The sequence below is a fragment of the Saccostrea cucullata genome, unplaced genomic scaffold (assembly GCF_032062105.1).
Source record: "Saccostrea cucullata isolate Sc308-1 unplaced genomic scaffold, CSIRO_AGI_Scuc_v1 ctg6898, whole genome shotgun sequence".
NCBI classification, from domain to species: domain Eukaryota; kingdom Metazoa; phylum Mollusca; class Bivalvia; order Ostreida; family Ostreidae; genus Saccostrea; species Saccostrea cuccullata.
Window position 1 is genome coordinate 12,501 of NW_026927998.1, and position 20,813 is coordinate 33,313.

General features: G+C 35.0%; 3 protein-coding genes and 1 pseudogene across 3 annotated transcripts in view; all 4 read left to right on the forward strand.

Annotated features, from left to right (window-relative positions):
* LOC134276116 (heat shock 70 kDa protein 12B-like) overlaps window positions 1-2,594 on the forward strand; it is a 13,636-nt gene extending 11,042 nt beyond the window's left edge. The window contains exons 3-4 of the mRNA XM_062758391.1: window positions 2,265-2,408; window positions 2,559-2,594. Coding sequence (XP_062614375.1) covers window positions 2,265-2,408; window positions 2,559-2,594 — 180 coding nt within the window. The remainder of the gene's footprint in view (window positions 1-2,264; window positions 2,409-2,558) is intronic.
* Window positions 2,595-3,986: 1,392 nt separating this feature from the next.
* Window positions 3,987-5,179, forward strand: LOC134276113 (cytoplasmic dynein 2 heavy chain 1-like). The gene is made up of 4 exons (XM_062758388.1): window positions 3,987-4,043; window positions 4,545-4,708; window positions 4,856-4,981; window positions 5,097-5,179. The coding sequence occupies exons 1-4, from the start codon at window positions 4,016-4,018 to the stop codon at window positions 5,136-5,138; spliced, it is 360 nt and encodes a 119-aa protein (XP_062614372.1). The 5' UTR covers window positions 3,987-4,015; the 3' UTR covers window positions 5,139-5,179.
* A 3,420-nt stretch (window positions 5,180-8,599) lies between these two features.
* On the forward strand, window positions 8,600-16,790 carry LOC134276114 (uncharacterized; annotated as a pseudogene).
* Window positions 11,088-14,906, forward strand: LOC134276115 (uncharacterized). Its single transcript, XM_062758390.1, has 3 exons — window positions 11,088-11,834; window positions 12,039-12,196; window positions 12,329-14,906. Exons 1-3 carry the CDS (start codon window positions 11,091-11,093, stop codon window positions 13,053-13,055), a joined length of 1,629 nt encoding a protein of 542 aa, XP_062614374.1. The 5' UTR covers window positions 11,088-11,090; the 3' UTR covers window positions 13,056-14,906.
* Window positions 16,791-20,813: the final 4,023 nt, after the last annotated feature.

Below are 20,813 nucleotides of genomic sequence, written 5' to 3' on the forward strand. Positions count from 1 at the left end.
GTAAACTGCATAAAGTTGCTGACGAATTGGGATTTTATAGCTAAATGGGCCGGGCTATTCCACAAACCTCCCTACACATTTAAACAACATGATTTTCGTCCCAATAAAGCAGTAAAACAGGAACATGATTTTGTTATTGTATATTCATTAAAATTAATCATACATATTATAAACAATTTTGTAATTTAAAAAGGCTATAATTTTTTAATGCAACGAAAGCTCAGATTATCTGCATTCCATACACAGGTAAGCAAACAAATTTTCCCTCTGGTGTTAAGTGGAACTATTTGTTTTTCTCTATAGAGGAAATGATCAGCCATATTTCATCGATCCTAGTAGAATAGAAATAAAGTCCTTGTTGTCCTGAATGATGCAGGATAACCTCTGAGGTCGAGAAATGTTGTTTGAAATAAAAAAGCCTCGGAACATTTCTCAACCTTGGAGGTTATCCTGCAACATTCACAAAAATGCTGACTTTATTTCTTAATAAAATCATTATAGTAGGGACTTTGTCACAGGTAATGGTCTTAATTATACATGTATAAATGTCTTGGTGGCTTTGTGAGAACTTCTTGAATACCTTATTTCTGGATTTTTCATATAAAGAAATCTAAAGGTATTTTTATCACAGCTAAATTTGCAAGTTTAATGTAGTTTATGTAAATTTCACTTGGAAAGAACATGAAGAATTTCAGATTAATTTTTTTTATCACACACAATTTTTCATGTAAATTTCACTCTTTTTTTCAGTAAAATACATCTGACAAGGCCGGAATAAAAAATATCTTTGTTTCCCCTAATCCGACCCTAAATTCTCAAGTTGGGTCGGTAGGTAGGTAAACAATTTTATTTTCTGACAGCAGCTTTGAAAATACATTCTAAAATTTAATGGAAAATTATATTTATAAATAAGAAAAGTACGAAAGAAAGCGATTTGTGAACAAAATGCTAAGTATCATACATATGCCATTTAAAAGCAATATTTACGATTAATAATTAATTCACAACTGTAATTTAGATGAACTTATGAAATATCTCACGCCAGAGTTTTTAAACAAGGAGGAGGAACCAAAAACCAAAAACAGAGCATTTTGCTTTGGAGTTAAGACGTAAGTTGCTAATTTTAAGTCGCAGGTTCAAATACCAATGAGGAACATTGAAAACGGTCCTTCAAAAGGGACCATAAAAACTTATTCCAGTGTCGCAGATGCGGTGTTGTATGCTGGTTCAAAAAGATCCCCACTGCTTAATGGCAAAAAAGTGCGTAGTACGTCTAAATTTGGAGCAATGGGGAAATGTTCAAATGTCGTCCCAACAAATTTCAAAGGGATTAAAAGCAAAGAAACAACCTTCAAGGGCCTAATTAAAGAAAAAATACACTGGACGTCTCAGGAAGCTAACTTATGATTTTAAAACTATTTGGAAAGAGTATTTAAACAATATTTAAATGAACCAAACCGAATCTACAAATGATTAAAATGCTAGGGTTATAAAACAATGTCATAGTCATGATATTTAACCCTTAAATAAAGGCATGAAAAAGTACAACTGAATAATATTTATTAGGATGAATATGCAGACATATGTACAACAGCTCCTATGATTCCATAATAGCATATAGTAAACATAGGAACATAGATGAATTGTTTATTAGATCAAAACTCAAATTAAATAAGATACAGTGAAAGAATGATGTGTTCACTAGGTGGGCCCCTCATCTGCTCATGAGGCTGGCCTTTCCATGTATTACGTACCTGAAATTCAACAGACAGTATTGTTTGTTCGTTGTTTAACATTCTTTCGAAAATTTATTCAAATTGTTTAAAGAGTGAAGAATTCTAGTTAGCTAAAGGCATAAGATTGAGACATCGCCATTGTTTTATGAAGAACTACTTCTATGTAATCACATCTGGGCGCTATTTTGTTTCCATCAAATGCTTGAAAATCACAGTAGAACAATGTCGGCTGTTCTGATAAAAACTGATTTTGATGAAATTGTATATTATAAAACTTGGTTGACAATAAAAAAAAATTTGAATCATCTTAACTAAAAGATCTTTTCAGTCGGCGGGATTTAATTGGGTCGGTCGCATTAGGGGAAACAAAGCTATTTTTTATTTTGGCCCAATGTACCCATTTTGTGTCCTTTTCATGTGAATTAATTTATTTTGGAAAATCAAGTGAAACACATTTCCTCATGTATTACCGATATCAATTTCTCCTGTAAAACAATAATTTATGATTTATTGATCATTTTATTTTAGGAGAGAAAGACCTACCTGCCTCTAAGAGAGAGTGGGAGTAGGATGTACTATGTCATCAGTGATATGGCTAAAATCAACAACATGTACAGATTCAGTCTGGCTGCTTTCCTTAGAATCTTCAAGAAAGCTCTTAAGACCAAACAAGTAATATTTTTTGTATTTCAGCTTATATCTTAAATTTTCTCTCAATCAATTTTTCTTTGCTTCTGACATTTTAAAAATAGAATTTTCATATAATATTTTTCTATACATGTATATTATTTGTATCAATTCTAAATATTACGCTTTTATTAGAGTTCAGAAAAAGTATTCAGAGGTGTAGCTGATTAAGCTATACATTTACAGGACGGCAGTGGGACTGACCACAGAATCCAAGCCCTGACTCAGAGACTACAGAATCTGGTGTATGAATACGTCTGCCGCTCTCTGTTCAAAGCAGATCGACTCATGTTTGCCCTTCACATGGTGCATGGAATGAGACCAGAGATGTTTGAATAAAACGTATGTACATTAGCTTTAAGCAATGTTCAAAATAAGTGGAAACTCTCTATTTGTCGCAAAAATATTTGTTAAAAATGGAATATTTGAAATGTTCTGTAAAAATGTTGATTTTTTAGCCGGTTTCATTGCTCAAAGAGCAATTGCTGGCTTATGTCATCCTGTTCAAGGCAGGAAGTCAACCCCATAATCGCCATTTTAAAGTTACGATTAAAAATATAGTTCTTGCTCTCAACCGCTTTTGAGATAATCCAAACGCTAAATAAAGCAACAAAAGTAAAACGAAGTTTTATCTTTATAAAACTTAAGTAGTAATGACTTTGAAAACTTTAGTTCTAAGTCAAAGAACATAGTTCATTAGCCTAAGGATTTTTGATAATCAGTGTTATTGTAGTTCTCTATACACATACCAGGTAAAGCAGGAGAGGGAACCAGACTGGCCTGTTTGTTTACATTCAGCTACTGTACCAGATTAATTCTGATTCTGACAAAATTGGACCGTGGTATTAGGATTGAAAAACTCACTGTCAGTGTCTTATCATTTATATTGATAGTTTTAAAATAATTTTTTTCATCAGAATATAAATGTATGTTTCATGTAAGAAATTCATTCTACTCTGTAAATAAGCCCGGCTCTCTGTACTTCAGAGTACTTTGATTTGTTGACTGTTTGTCAGGACTGGGAGGGTTTCACAGGAATCCTGGTGTCTGATGTGAAGTCGGAGAGAGGGCGGGGATTACCCTCCTGGCTTGATCAAGAGAGGCACACTGCTGTCACCAATCTCAAGGTAAACTAGAGGCCTTTTCAACGGAATGAATATTCACAAGGACTCTCCAAAATTCTTTATCCCTTCAACGGAGATGTTGGCTTTGTTGAGCAAGCTTCTGTTTTCTTTTCACTAGAAAATGAAGCATTAGAATTTTTTTCTCTCTCTTGAGTTAGTTTCTTAAGCAAATTTGTCCAGAACGAAAGCAACCTGTCAAGTTTAATTTTCTGACCTCAATTAGAGTGGGAAGGGGGATTCTCAAAACACAGTTCTTATTTAAAAAATAATGTAAATGTTTGTTGCAGAACAATTTCCCAAAGTTGTACCAGGTGCTGAACTTTGATGATGGGTCTCTCTGGTCTAACTTCTCCCGTAGGAACGAGTGTGAGAAGGAGTTCCCCTCAGTGATTGAGAAGCGAGTCACTCTATTCCAGCAGTTAATTACTTGTAGTCCAGGCAGTCAGGCCAGACAGCCTACAGACTGCCATGGGACTGTTTGCCTGCAAGGCTTTAGGTTAGCATCTTTTTGAGTTAGGTACATGCTGCTGTGTAAAGAATGAGCAAATTACCAGTTCCTGCACAATTCTTTCTACAAAATTTGGTGAAGATCTTGTACATAGTTCTTATGTGAATGCCTTAAGGTAAATGAAGTAAAAAGTAACTGTGGTTGCATTAGTTTGCAGACTTAGATATCCATTACTGTATATCTTTATTTTCACGTAATTACGAAAGACGATGTGCTTGCAAAAATTTAATTCTCACATATAATAGTATTCATTGAGATTAAGTAGAGCAATAAACCCAATTCATGAAAATTTTGTCCCACTAATCAAGAGTCAATGACTATCTCGCAAAAAGAAGGAGTGGTGAAAATTTAGTAATCTACAGTATTATAAATCTTTACTCATAATTTTTTTTTCATCCAATTTTCATATTCCATATCTTTTATCTCCCTTTGACTTAACAGTTTAGCTTACTAAGATAGTCATAAAAGATTTCTAATTTTATACCCCAGGAATGAAGGAGCTTTCTCCCTCTTCTGTGAATCTCAAGAGACTCCTGGAAACAGAGACTTTGCCATCCGAGCCTATTCTGATCATTATCTCCCCTGGTGCTGACTCCTCACAAGAGTTACAGGACTTGGCTGCTCAGACTATAGGTGGCGATAAATACCACCAGGTTTGTCACTGAATTCAATTTCATTTTTTCTATTGGCTCAAAAATTAGTGAAAACTATTTTTAAAAAGTGTCTTGTAACTTGCATAAGTGCTTTCTCTGTTTTGGTTAGATTTTATCTTACTGGGGTATTGAACTATTTCTAGACAGGTTGCTATGGGTCAAGGTCAGTCTGACATAGATTTGCAGTTGCTGAAGGAGTGTGCTCAGAATGGAGAATGGCTGTGTCTGAAGAACCTCCATCTTGTAACACCCTGGCTGCCTCAGCTGGAAAAAGTATCACTTAGTTCTTTCTTCTTTCTGTGAAAGATTTTTGGGAAATTTTAGACCAATGTTCAGATTTTTGCAGGTTTCTTTTGTCAAACTGGAGTAACACAATTTTTGTTTTTAGGAAATAAACACATTGAAGCCACATGAAGATTTCAGACTCTGAATGACAGCAGAAGTGCATCCTTAATTTCCCACAATCCTCCTACAGAGCAGCTTGAAAATCACTTATGAGGTAGGAAAAATATGAAATGTAAATGCTATTAGTTTTGTAACAAATAAGACAATATCATTGAAGAGATAATGTTTTTATTTTTTAATTCCCAATGTTCAAAACTTTTATTTGTACTGATGTTGATGCAACCATTTTGGTTCTTTTTTTGTCATGATAATTATTTAACTGTAAACTTGACTTTTTCTAAGAATATTCTATTGTATACAGTGCACATTTTTAGCTCTACTGGTCAGAGACCAGAAGAGCTTATGCGATAGTAATGCATCTGGCGTCTGTCCGTCTGTCTGTTTGTCTGTCTGTCTGTAAACAACTTTTCAAAATGCTACTCTTCCTACAGTTTTGGTCTGATTTTAATCATCATTATTCTATTTAATTATTGCTGTTGTAAAGTTTCAATTCCCAACTGCTTAAGTACTTTTCCCTTCCTTTGCTATAAGTACAAACCAGTAGAGCTTCAGTCTTGACAGAGACTTCTGATTAAACATTGTAAACTTTTGTGTTGGTTATTTATTTTAGAGCTGTCTGTTCTTCTAAAAGAAACTCAATTCTGTGATGACTGATGGAAAACCTCATCATCCCCCACTGCTTAAGAACCCCTTGTCTTAATCACCAGCCATTAATCAGTGATCATCGTTATCAAAGCTCCAAGGTACAATAGTGAAGTTTCTTTTGACACCATTTCTTCCAGTCTCTGACTTTGTTTAAGAATTAAAGATTTTGACTTTTTTGCTAAATAATTCCTTATAAAGCAGTTAACTCCCTGTTTCTTAGCTAATTAGAGCTCATTAATTAGAGTTGAAAATTTTTTTAGCAGGTAGCCAAAACCTCCAGCATTTCAGCTTTGACATTTCATTCCAAATTGTTTTCTCAATAATTAACTCATTAGATTTATTTAAGTTTTGAAATTAATATATTAAAGATTAATTTGTACAGAAATTTAGCCTAAAATTCAATAATGTGTTAGGAAGAGTTATCTCCATTGTTCATCCCTTAAGGACAAAAATAAATTTTGTTGCAGTAATTGATGAAAGATAAATAAATACTAGACATTTTCTGCCATTTTCATTTACGAGGGTTGATCTAAAAGTAATGTCACAACTTTGGTGAAATTGCTATAAATCGACGTAAAGCAAGAAAATTATGCATGATCGAAGCTTTATTTATTTCAAATCAAAATTCAAAAGAATATGATGTATGCTTTTTAAATTATCGGATTTTAAATAATGTGCATTTATGGTAGTCACCACACATAAATATAATGTCATATGATGGATACGCACCCGTCATACTTTTAAGCGTTTCCCCTTCGTTTCATTAAAAAATATCTGTGATTCGCAAACACTTTCACCAATTCCACTTTCTTTAAGAATTCTTGGTACCAGTATACACTCACTCTTTTCATGATTAAACCCCCTGTCAAATTTTTTTTAACAGCAGCATAAGACAAAATTAAAATTCACTTGTCATCTATACGTCTTTCTTTTTTGACGTCAGACACCATTGAACGTTTCCATCCGATCTTCTATCTTTCAGTCTTCTTGTCCTCTGCTGATCATTCAGTAACCAATCACCTGCCCAAAATTGCTGAAACCATCTATTTTCTAGTAAATAGATGCCTATATAAAATAAAGAAAGTTTTTGTCATGTCCGTCCTTCTGTCTCTCTGTCTGTCTGTCTGTCTGTCTGTCTGTTTGTCCGCTAAAACTTTAACCTTGCCCATAACTTTTGATTTAGTTATCCTTGCCCATAACTTTCGATTTAGTAGAGATATGGCTTTCATCTTTCACATGTGTATTCCTTGTGACAAGACCTATCTTTGGGTACCACAAAATTAGACCTCTTGACCTTGGAATTTGTCAACTTTTACATAAAAATTTTGAACTTTTACTATGGCGATATCTATTGAACAGTAGATAATCTATTGAACAGTAGATAACAGGACATTTAGACTTGACATATATATATATATTCTTTGTATAAAGACCTTTCATTGGATACCAACAACTTTGACCTTTTGACCTTGACATTCGACATTACTGTACTTATAAAAAAAACTTTAACCTTGACTATAAATTTTTAATGGTAAGTGCTAGGGCTTTCATACTTCGCATATATAATCCCTTAAAAAAGGCGCTTTATTGAGTACCAAGAATCTTGATCCTTTGACCTTGACTTTGGAGTTTGACCTACTTTAAAATACAACCTTGAACATAATTTTTGAAGGGTAAGAACTAGGGCATTCATACTTCACATATTTAATCATTGTGATAAGACCTTTTATTTGATATCAAGAACCTTGACCCTTTGACCTTGACCTTGGAGTTTGACCCATTTTTACACAAACATTCTAAACTTTTATTTTTGCCCTAATTCTTAAACGGTAGATACTAGAAATTTCATATTTCAAATATCAATTCTTTTCAGCAAGACCTTTTCATTTGAAACCAATAATTTTGACCTTTTGACCTTGACCTTAGAGATTTCTGAACTTACGAAAAAACTTGAACCTTGGCCATAACTTTTGAATGTTGAGAGCTAGGACTTTCATACTTTAAATATGTAATCCTTGTGAGAAGACCTTTTATTGGATATCAACAATTTTGACCCTTTGACCCTAACCTTGGAGTTTGACCTACTTTTTACAAACTTTAACATTGGCCATAACTTTTGAACGGTAAGGGCCAGCGCTTTCATACTTCCCATATGTAATCTTTGAGACAAGGCCTTTCTTTAGAAACCAGCAATCTTGACCCTTTGACCTTGACCCCAGAGTTTTTTCCTACCTTTTAAAATGTTAACCTTAGTCCCTTGAACAGGTGGTGCTAGGGTTTTATATTTAACATTTATCTTTCTTGTGAAAAGGCCTTACTTAGGTACCAACATATTAGATCTGAGAAAGGTTAACCTGTGCTGGATGTTGCCATACGGGGGCATCAGTGTTTTACAAACACATCTTGTTATGATAAGCAATGGTGCCTTTTACAAAATTGTGAATTCCATGGCCTCTGGTTTAAACACGAACCAAATCCAATTGTTGGAAAGTTGTTACATGATACTCAGGTGACTTATAAGGTCCATGGGCCTCTTGTATAAGTAATAAATCCTTTTTTTTTTATATGTTTTTTTTTCTTCCTTACAGATCATCAATACATTGACATAAAAGGCAGAAGAAATATGATACTCTGACATCAGAAGATTCATTTCTAACTTGCACCAGTCACTGCGACACATGTACATGTGGCAAACAGCAAAATAGTCCTTGACTGAACCACAACAGAAATGCACTTAGAGGCATAAGTCCACAGACAGACCTTGGACAAGAAGATATAACCAAGGAAAGAGAGAGTGTGGTGAACAATGAAAACTATGTGTGTGAGGTTTTGAAAGATAAGATGACTTCACCGAGATGTTCTCCATGCCCATTTTACCCTGTGAATATTAGTGATCTGATGACATCAGATGAAAGCTTTCGTCCTGAAAATAATGACGTTCTCAGGCAGTTCAGTGTCATGAATCTCAAATCTTCTACACAGACCGTCAGATACCCTATGCAGACCATCAGATCTCCTGACCAAAGGAAAGTATTCTCACCCCCCCATAGCCCTACCATCCTCTCTACCAGCAAACCTAAGCGACCTTTTGACCTCAGATGACAGCTTTTGTCCTCCAAGTAAACCCAGCTCTGCCAAAAGTTTAAATAATCTTGCTTTGAAATCCCCAAGTAAGAAGGAATTTGTCAGACAATGGCATCAACAAGATTTTCTGTTAGCTACTGACACGTGTTCGACAACTCTAGAACAGTCAGGAAACTCTGAAGATACTGAATTGTATGATCCAAATGATGATCTCAACAAGAGGCTTCCATACAGTATAGATACTATATCTCGGGCAAGTACGGCAGAATACAAGATTCACTACTGGGAAGATCCAGACACTGGCAACAAACTGATCGTAAAGCATATTCTATCGTCGTTTTGTGGAAATAGTGGCCATCCATTCATCAGCAACAGTATCTGTAGCCTGTAAACAGTGGACTCCGAGAGGGCAGAATTGTACGACTGGAAATATTACTCCCATCTCAGATGACATCAATAATGTATTATTCAATAAAGAAATCCGACAGCAGTTACAGGGCCTAGGGGACAAGCCTGGACCATTTATTCCGTCCACTGGCCAGACATACCTAGCAAGACTTAAACAACTGGAAACTAATCTACAAGGGGGCCAGCTTGGAATTTTAAAGACGTTGCCAGGTGGGTTTTGAATTACAGCAAATTTTAAAATATACCAATTACAATTCATAATAATTATCTTAAACATCTTTGCTTAATACATCTTATTGATCTTAATACTTATGTCAATTCTGTGACCAGTTTTCAATTTCGATTATTCGTCAAAACAATCAACTTTATTAGCTCTACTGGTCAGAGACCAGAAGAGCTTATGCGATAGTAATGCGTCCGTCGTCCGTCCGTCTGTCTGTCTGTCTGTCTGTCTGTCTGTCCGTCTGTCTGTCCGTCTGTCTGTAAACAATTTTTCAAAATGCTACTCCTCCTACAATTTTAGTCTGATTTCAATATTACTTGGCACACAAGTAGACTACACTAAGATACATAGAATAGTGCATCGGTTTTTGATTTCGGTGATCGGTGTTGCCATGGTTACTAAAAATAGAATTCTCTGTGAAATTCCTTTAAAACACTACTCCTTCCACAGTTTTGGTCTGATTTCAATATTACTTGGCACACAAGTAGACTACACTAGGATACATAGAATAGTGCATCGGTTTTTAATTTCGATGAACGGTGTTGCCATGGTTACTAAAAATAGAATTTTCTGTGAAATTCCTTTAAAACGCTACTCCTTCTACAGTTTTGGTCTGATTTCAATATAACTTGGCACACAAGTAGACTACACTAAGATACATAGAATAGTGCATCGGTTTTTGATTTCGATGAACGGTGTTGCCATGGTTACTAAAAATAGAATTTTCTGTGAAATTCCTTTAAAACGCTACTCCTTCTACAATTTTAGTCTGATTTCAATATAACTTGGCACACAAGTAGACTACACTAAGATACATAGAATAGTGCATTGGTTTTTGATTTCGATGAACGGTGTTGCCATGGTTACTAAAAATAGAATTTTCTGTGAAATTCCTTTAAAACGCTACTCCTTCTACAGTTTTGGTCTGATTTCAATATAACTTGGCACACAAGTAGACTACACTAAGATACATAGAATAGTGCATCGGTTTTTGATTTCGATGAACGGTGTTGCCATGGTTACTAAAAGTAGAATTTTCTGTAAATTCCTTTAAAAAGCTACTCCTTCTACAGTTTTGGTCTGATTTCAATATAACTTGGCACACAAGTAGACTACACTAGGATACATAGAATAGTGCATGGGTTTTTGATTTCGATGAACGGTGTTGCCATGGTTACTAAAAATAGAATTTTCTGTGAAATTCCTTTAAAACGCTACTCCTTCTACAGTTTTGGTCTGATTTCAATATAACCTGGCACACAAGTAGACTACACTAAGATGCATAGAATAGTGCATTTGTTTTTGATTTCGATGAACGGTGTTGCCATGGTTACTAAAAATAGAATTTCCTGTGAAATTCCTTTAAAACGCTACTCCTTCTACAGTTTTAGTTTGATTTCAAAATAAGGCCATATAAAATTAATTTTTAGATTCTCATCCCCGCCCGCCCCTCTCAAAATGTCCCGCCCCGTTGTTTTTTATTTTCCAAAAATTTTTTTTTTTGAAAAATAAGAATCGGTAGAAAAAAAAATCGGGCTCGGTATACAAAAAATTCAAAATATTTAATGGCTGCCTGACATATTGGCGCGGTATTTATATCACGTTGGAGCAGTTGTCATGTTTGTGATAATAAAAATACGGCAAGATGTGGTAGTAATCAAAGAATGGTGCGGGGTAATGTGCAGTGATCCACAGTCAACCCTTATAGATCTATTTCACAATCATATGCAAGGGAAGTATGACAAAAAGCCTGGCCAGGACGTGCATGAAATCGATCAGGTAACTGCATTTGTTGGTCCATCGAAAACCGATTTAACGGAAATGTCATCAAATGTCAAAGTGTGTGACGCTGTATCCTGTGTTGGGAGTTTCATTGAGTTTGTGTGTCGTAAACTAGATGATGGTGAACTGAGTAACCCTGTTAGTGAAACAACTGAAGTTCGAAAAAATGCCTTTACAATTTTAACTTCGGCAGCAAATCAAGCTAAGCATTTACCTACAAAAAAAAGTGAAATTAACAATAAATCACGGATGTATAATGATATCATTGAATGGTTGAAGCAAATGGATGTTGGATTTACATCAGTTAACAGAGACACTTTAGGGGTTGGACTGGTTAATTCCATTACTGACGCTTTGTGGTATATAGATGGGAATCATGACACATTAGCAGAGAGGGCATGCCCTGTTCCTGCACCCCTTGAACATTTTAAAAATTACTACTGTCCAGAAAAGAGAAAAAGAAAAAAAATAGACTGTTCTGTGTTGGCCGAAGAAACACTTCGAAATCACTCGACAACAATTATGATGCTGTGTGAAAAGAGTTTTTTCCAAAGAGAACAGTGGACAGCTGTTAAACAGGTATGACACACCATAATGTCACCATTCCATATTTGTAAAAAAAAAACTCTGTAGCTGTGAATTGAATACCCATATTTTAAAGTGTAAAATTTCTTTAATTAAAATATATTTGAAATATTACATTGATTTTATTTATTGAATGCTAGAAAGACATGATTTGCACAAATAAAAATCATGCTTCTAAATCTTGTTGATATTTTTCAGGTTATATGTAATTTGGGTGAATCATTGTTAAAGTATGCCAACTACTTGTCATCAAAAAAGTCACAAGATTTAAAGAAGAAACCCAAACAAGCCACTGATAGAGAACATTATGAAGTTTTATCCCAATCACATCACATTCAACCAGGTCCAGCTAGCAGGTAAATTTTGGTGTTAAAATTTCGTGCATCTAAATATGGCATGCACATTTAAATAAAAGATGAATGCTTTCAATCCTAGTCAGTTGATTTCTGTCCCTCTCAATGTTGAATTCCATGCTTTTTTTATTTTAGATACAAGATGCTTCACAGTGCTGTTATAGCAAGCAAGCCTTATGAGAGCATCCTTGTCAATGACTTTTCACCGGGTGATGCAAGGAGGCGCCATGAGTTCATGAAGCAAATCGTGGTTCCAGTCAAATGTATCAAGTTCACTTACAGTGGAAGCGAAGAACACTTAGTTTTTATTTGGAAAGTTGACAATTCTGATTCAGAGAGTCAGGTTCTTTCAAAAAATATGGAAATTTCCTCAAATTTAAGAAAAGACTTACCTGTTTATCATACACGTGCAATGAGAAGAGAGTTCCTAAGCATGTTTGGAAAACAGATCCATGGGAAAACAGGATTTCTCAGGGAAGCATACAGACGTTTAACTGGTGATATCTCTGCGAGTATTAACTATACTACAAGTGAAATGGATAAAAGAATTTCTACCATTTTAGAAATGGAGGATTCTGATTTAATATGTGATCTGCGAGTCAATAATACTGGTCAGCCAGAGAAGTATGAAAAGTTTCTTGAAGAATGTCAGAATTACATTGGTTCAAAACTGGAAACAGCTGTAGATGATAGAAGACATGATGCAGTGACAAAGGATTTTGATGTTGTAACACATTTAGCAAATGCATTCTCAGTCAGAGATTTTTATGAACAGGTTGTCAGCAAGTGCCCTGAAAATACACCTATACCATCAAAAGAATGGTTACGCCTACAGTTCTGGCCGAGAAATTGTCATTATTAAAGTGCAGCACGATATACTGGTAAGCTTAAAGTGAAATTTATGATCCAAAGTCGCCAGTTTCGAAAGTCACATGAGGACATGCATTATGCCTCTGCTTTATTTAGATATGAAAAGGAATTCTGCCTACGTTTTAAGGATCACTGTAATTTACTTTGTGTAGATGATAAACATAAAGTTAAAGTCGGAGAACCAGGATATCCAGTAGCAGCTGCTGAAAGAGGAAAATCTGTTCTCGTAGCTATGGGAAAACGATTTGAAGTTAGTGATCATGACTTCACAAAATTTTCTATCACTCCGAGTGTGGCACTTTCTGTGAAAATTCCTGATTCTATTGAAGAAACATTTTATGATGGTAAAGTTTCAGTTTTTCTTAAAGAATCTATATTTGAACCTTCATCTCCTTGGAGGCATGCAGCTGAAATGCTTCAAGTCATTGATCACACAAAACCAGTAGTTGCCATTTACAGTGATGGTGGCCCTGATCACCGTGTTACATATGGTAGTGTTCAGCTTTCTCTCATAAATGTTTTCTTACAGGGTGACTTTGATATGGTTGTTGCAGTAAGAACACCCCCCTGTAACAGCTGGAAAAACCCTGCAGAGCGTATAATGTCCGTTCTAAATCTAGGATTCCAATCTGTAGGTTTAATGCGGGCTAACCTAGATCAGAAATATGAAAAGTTACTCACCTCACTATCATCCATGAATCAGATTAGGGACAAAGCTGAGAGTGAAAGTGGCAGGGGTCTGGATACCTATGTGAAAGACTCTTTAGAACCAGTTAAGTCTCTGCTTTCTGGTGTAATAATGTGTTTAAAATGGAAAGACAATAATCTTGATTGCAAACAACCTGCAACAGACCAAGAAATACGGGATCTTGCATGGAATATGACGGGCATTGATGACATTAACCCACTCCACACCACTCAAACTGACCTTAAAAGCAAATCCAAGCTACAGGACTTCCTAACAAAACACTGTAGATTGCGTCATTACATGTTTTCTGTCAAAAAGTGTGGTCTAGCATCCTGCTCTGTTTGCAAACCTCCTAGACTTCCTGAAGAATTCTTCAATGATTTGTGTCACCTCCCTGATCCTACACCAAGTGATGGTGATAAGTATAAATCCTTCAATGAAGTTTACAAAACAGACACATCTGAAAACTTTAGACCTTCATTAAAAGTATCTCTGGGTGGCCAATCAGGTACATCTGCTCATGGAATGCCATTTTCTCCATCTTCACAATATGCAAAAAATGTGGAAATGGTTATTTTATGTAGTCAGTGTGAAAAACCAAGAGTACTTTATTGTAAAAGTGTTGTGAGGGGTATTTCAAGAACACAATTGCAGAGGTCATTGAATGACTTAGAATATTCATGTGGGTCATGTTTTGTGGATATAGAATGTGATGACTCTCATATTTTAAAAAAAGTATTTGTTAGAAAAAATCTACAATGCACAGATACTATTGAGATTCCTTATTTTTCAGCAGGACTTGATCCCATTTGTTTTTATTGTGGTAATGATGATAATCTTAAGCTAAGTGATGATGATTACCCACTGTGTATAAATTGTCAAGATGAAGGGAAAAGGGCTGTTAAAAAACGTACACGTAAATGAAATAAATGAAATCAGTTGGTAAACAGTAGAAATAAATGAGATTAAAACATAAAATTGATTTGTTTTATTTACTATAATTCATTATATACTGATGAAGAAGAAAAAACAGAGTAATTGTTATCAAAAGAACACGAAAAAGATCTTTTTAAAAAATAAAAAATAAAAAATAAAATCCACCCACCCGCCCCAATTTTTTTCCAAATCAGGATGAGAATCTAAAAATTAATTTTATGTGGCCTAAGTTGGCACACAAGTAGACTACACAGAGATACATAAAACAGTGCAATGGTTTTTGATAAGTACAAACCAGTAGAGCTACAGTCTCGACAGAGACTTCTGGTTTTTTAACTTTTCTTACACTGTATGATTTTAATCTCATGGATCACGAACGTTTATGAATACACTTTCATTGACTTGCTATCTTAGCATGATTAGATTTGACTAAAAGTCATTTGTCATTGCTTGAATAATGTTTTAGAACCAAACAATTCAATAACTCATTTTTTCCTCAGATTACCCGTGCTGTGTAACAGTTTTGAGGGACAGTTTGATGTGGTGGGTCTGCGTGAGATGGAGGAGGAGCTGATTAAGGTGTTTAATGACGAGTCTCTCCGTGACCTGGAGAGAGGGGCCCCTCTAGTCCTCCTTTAACTATCTCTTACTGGATCCTCGGATCACACAGGACCTACCCAACAGGGCATATAGCCTCTGTAAGTTTTACCTCAGTTATACAGGATCAGTGCTTCGTTTGAAATTCAGAATTTAAAATTTTTATGATGAAATTAATTCTTTACTGCTGACAAGTTTTTAGCAGCTTTTGTTTTAATTATTTTGTTATTTTTTTTTCTCTGTATGATGTAAAAAGAAGAATATCAATCACTAGGAATTTGTGATCTATTTTCATACCCTAACCATCATTGTATTTAATTTTTAGGTGAATTGGAGACATTTAAGATATTTGTTGGTGCTATATTTTACATTGGCAAAGGAAAGAGGTCCCGACCGTACTGTCATTTGAAGCCCAGTCCCACATGAACAATAATCTTAGTAAAGTAAGTGAAACAAGCAAAAGTACAAAAGCAAAGAACAACATAGCTGAAGCTCTGTTAATTAAATTAGTGTTAACATTTCTGAAAATTACCGTATACATGTAAGTCGTAATTTTAGCGAGACCCCAATTTAGCGATTTAACCATAAGGGGTATTTTTTAGCGAGCAGCAATTTTTGCAATTTCAAAATGCTCACTTATGTAGCTATAATAACTCCAATGCAATTAATTTTAGCGATCTCAGCACCCTTGCTAAAAATGCCAAAATTATATTCTTGCTAAAAATTCTGCTTATACGGTACAGCAATTTTTTTTAGGGCCGATTTGGGGCCTAAATTCGGCCCAGTCCTAATTGAAAATATGCCTGTTTTTTCCCAAAATGTAATGAAAGTTTTCCCAAATAAAAATTTACAAAATATTTGATCAAATTCAGTTTGTTTATTGCATGTTTTGCAGTAAAGTTCAAGCAGGTTTTGTTGTTCAGCCATGGTGAATTTTCTTCATAATTAGATAATTCATACCACTATTGTTCTTGATGTCATCATGGTTATTAATTAGATAAATCATACCAAGAATAGTCTTGATTTTTCATCACAATTGCTTGTTAAAGTAATACAAAGACAAAAACAATGCTTTTTTTTGACAATGCTTTTGAGTGACTGTTTTTTTTTTGGAGATTCCCAATTTAGCCAAATTGATGCTGAAATTCCCAATTCTGAGGGCCCCAACCCCCAGTCCCAAAGTACTGAAAAAAACACTGTGGTATTATCATTTAAGGTATGAGCTTGTCTTATTTAACTTCCGTATGCTCTTACATGTAAATGGTTTATAGATCCAAATAAGTATACCTTACACTGTAATGTTTTTGGGATCAAAATAAGTAGGCAAATCATTTTATTTAAACTGTTTAGTGAAATTAGATTGATGTATTTTGTAGGCTGGCAAGAAAGTCCAACATATCTTGGACATTTGGAATGATGGTCAAGGAGTTGTCTCCCTGCATTGTGTTCAGAGTGTCATCCCTGTGGAAGCATACACCAGAGAAGCCTGTGTGGTGGATGCTATAGGTAAGTTAGTGTTACTATTAATCGATTGAATTCATGAGTTCATTTGAGCTTCAAAATATAGAGGACACTAAAAGTTTACTGAATCCCCCTCCCAATACCGGCATTTCTGCTAGTAAAGAGATGATTTAAATTTTTTGTTATTGAAAAAGTATATATAAACTTCTTTCAAGGTCTAAGAAGAAAAGGAAAATAATTTTCAAGTAGGGTATTGTTAATATTAATAATTAAACTCCAACCTTACTTATTGCTGATCAAGAAGTTTTCACAGGTGTTGTCCAACACATTCCAAAAAAAATCCCTTCAACCAAAAATCAAGGAGTCACCCCAGTCTAACCCTCCACCCTTTCTCCCCACCGTTAGCTCTTTGGGAAACCACAGATATGTTCATGAAATACAGTCTTTTATCCCTGAAAAATAGACTTTTTTGATACATGTATCTGCCCAGGATATGTCCGTTCTATCTGAAGTACAGTACATGTATTTGCAACTTACAGTCTTTTGTCATCTTATGTTTCACTGTCCAAAACCAACAGTATACAGTTAAAGTAAATCATTGAAGGAGTCAGCAAGATTCCAGTTCCCCAAGAGCAAGTCTTATTCCTGAGGCGCAGCCGAGTGAAAGACTCACTCAATGGTAGACTTAACCGTGTTATTATACCCATATTATTATGAATATTCATGATGTTAGTTTGGAACATCTCAGAACTCTTCATATGATTAAAAGGAATCACTGGGTGTTCCAAATAGGTGTGTATCAGTTCATCAAACTGACTCACCTCTTTGCAGAAATCAGTCCTTTTACGGTGATTTTCAAGGAATTGGCAAAATATATCAATTTACTTTTATTAGGTCACCTGAGTTTACTATTGCAATCCCTTTTTGTCCGTCGTCTTTCGTCGTCAATTGGTCGTAAACTTTTGGACATTTTCTTCTCTGAAACCATTGAGCCAATTTCAACCAAATTTGGTTTATAGCATCTATGGGTGAAGGGGAACAAAAATTATGAAATTCATGCCCCCCTGGGGCCTGAGGGGTGGGGCCAAAACCACAAAAATTAATGCAATCTTTAAAAATCTTCTTTACACCTGGACATCAAGCAGTCAAACATGATTGTAATAAGTCTTGAGTCCTCTACCAAAATTGTAATATTCATGGCCCCAGGGTCAGGGGTTCTAGTGCTAGGGTGGGGCTAAATAGATTATATAGTGAAAATGCATTATTTCTTTGAAAATCTCCTCCTCTGCGCATGGGTAGTTAACAAATGAACTGAGTACAAAGTTATGATAACCAAAAGTGCCTCTTCCAAAATTTTGAATTTCATGGCCCCAGGGTCAGGGGTTCTTAGGTGTTAGGGCGGGGTTCTATTGATTATAAAGTGAAAATGCATTAATTCTTTGAAAATCTTCTTTTCTGCTCCTGGGTATTAAATAAACTAACCAAGTACAAAGTAATGATGAGCAAGAATGTCTCTTTCAAAATTGTGAATTTTATGGCCCCTGGGTTGGGGCCTTAAGTGTTAGGTCAAGGCGGGGCTCTATTGATAACAAAGTGAAAATACATTTATTTTTTTAAAATCTTCTCCTCTTCTCCTGGGTATTGAATAAACTTACCAAGTACATGATAATGTTGAACAAGAATGGTTCTTCCGAAACTGTGGATTTCAGTGCCCCTGGGTCAGGGGTTCTGGTGTTAGGGCAGGACTCTATTGATTATATAGTGAAAATGCATAAATTCTTTTAAAATCTTCTCTGTTCCTTGGTATTAAACCAATGAACTATGTACATAGTTATGATGAGGAAGGATGCTCCTCCAAATTTGTGGATTTCAGGGCCCCTGGGTCAGATCTGGTGTTAGGGTGGGGCTCCTTATTTCGCCTAAGATCTAAGTATATATATTTATGATGAAGAAATGTACCTCTTTCAAAATGATTAATTTCAGTGCCCCTAGGTCATGGATACCAGGGGGAAGGGAGTACTTAGTCTGAAACTAATTTAGTGCTATGAAATCTACTCTTGGCTTTAATCAACCATTTCAGGGTCAGTGGTTCATACATGTCCAAGAACACATTCGATGTCGATATCGACGATATCGACAATATTATGTCGATATCCTATCGATATCGATCTTAATCAGCAATATAAATTGGAAATACCTGGTGCCGTATTTGAGACTCTATATTATGTCGATGTTGTCGATATTGACATTATCATGACGATATCGTATCGATATCGATCCTATTTGCACAATTTATTTTCACATTGAGGTATAACAGAATTTTAGAGAGTCACAAGTGAAGTCAAAATTGATTCCTTATTGGCATGAATATAAAAATAAATTTAATTTTTAGGGTTGTTATTGTTTTAGATTAGATTCAGAGTAAGATGTTGGATTAGGGTGAAAATTCTTAAATATGTTTTATCAATCATGATTCGATATCGATACGATATCGTCGATATCGACGATATCGACAGTAAGGTAAACTTGTTAAACACAGAAGTGATGTAAAAATAAAGTTTTTGTATTAGGGTGAAGATTTGTAAAGTAATATGCTCTTAACAATCATGATTAGATATCGATACGATATCGTCGATATCGACGATATCGATGGCAGGTAATATCTTCGTTAAAGTAAAGTATTTAAACATAAACACATTCAAAGAAACAGTGAAGGTATTTACCAAGGGTTTAGCAAACATGATTCGATATCGACACATCAGGGAAAGATTTATAAAGAAGTTTTTAAGTAACAGTTCTTAAAAACACCATATTAAGGATGGAAACCACAATTTTTGGAGCAACCATGATTCGATATCGGCACGATATCGAGGATATTAACAGTAAGGAAATACTATTCAAAACAGAAAGTATTGAAATAAACACATGAGAATAGAGAAATATTATAGTAAACTATAAAAAAGTAATGTGTCGATATCGTAACTACATCGTGTCTTGGACATAACTCCAGTGGTTCCTGTGGGAAGGGGTACACAACTGGTTGTTGTTACAGGATACTCAGGTGACCGTGGGCCTCTTGTTTTCATCAAAATTTGTTTGAGAAGAGGTGTACAAATCCATACATAGACATTAAAAGTATTGCACACAGGTCTTTCATTTAGTGGAAATCTTCAACTCCAGGGAAGAACCCATTCTCCCACTTCTCTCCCATATACACCTCTGTCAATGCTTGTTATACAAGATTCTTGAAAAAAATTGTTTTAGATTAAAAGTAGTATTTATGATTGTGTGTAATTCTATTTCTCATCGGAAAACATTATTTATTTTAATTTGTTACACCTTAAAAGGAATTTTTAATTAAGATTTTAATTTTTATTCCACGAAATAGTTCCCTAAAATCTTTGAACATAAGTCGTTCTGAGTGATTATAGATTTAAAATAAATAATGAATTATCATCTTTATCAATATTTACAATAATTAATTATCATTTAAATTTCGAATCTTCGCTGTTTAAAATTTGTACAAGAATCTTTCTTGTACAATGAGCGTTGACAGAGGTGCTGTGAGCGTAGCGGAGGATAACTCATGTTAGAGAATGAGAAGAACCCAGTTAAGTTAAAACTACAATGTGTATCATCTTAATTTGTTCAAATCATAACCCCTAAAGGTAGGGTGGGGACACTGTGGTGGATCAAAGTTTTACATAGAAAAATAAAGGGAAAAATCTCGAGAACAGAAAAGCTATGTTTAATTCATTTTGACATGGAAGCATCCCCATGTATTGAAGATTTGAATTTGTTTAAATCATGTCCCTTTGGGGTTTGGAAGGGAAACAATGGGAAATCATTCAAATTATTATGAAGTAATATACAGGAACAAAATGTTTTTAAGAAAATCTTTTTAACAAGAACAGCAAAGTCATATGCTGTATTGATATGAAGGCATTCTCAAGCAGTATTAAAATTCAAAGCCCCCCCCCCCCCCCCCCCCCCCTCGGTAAACTTCTCAGTTCTGAACTGATTTCATTTGTGCCTTTTCCTAGCCGATGTGCTCAGGTTAGCGATGTG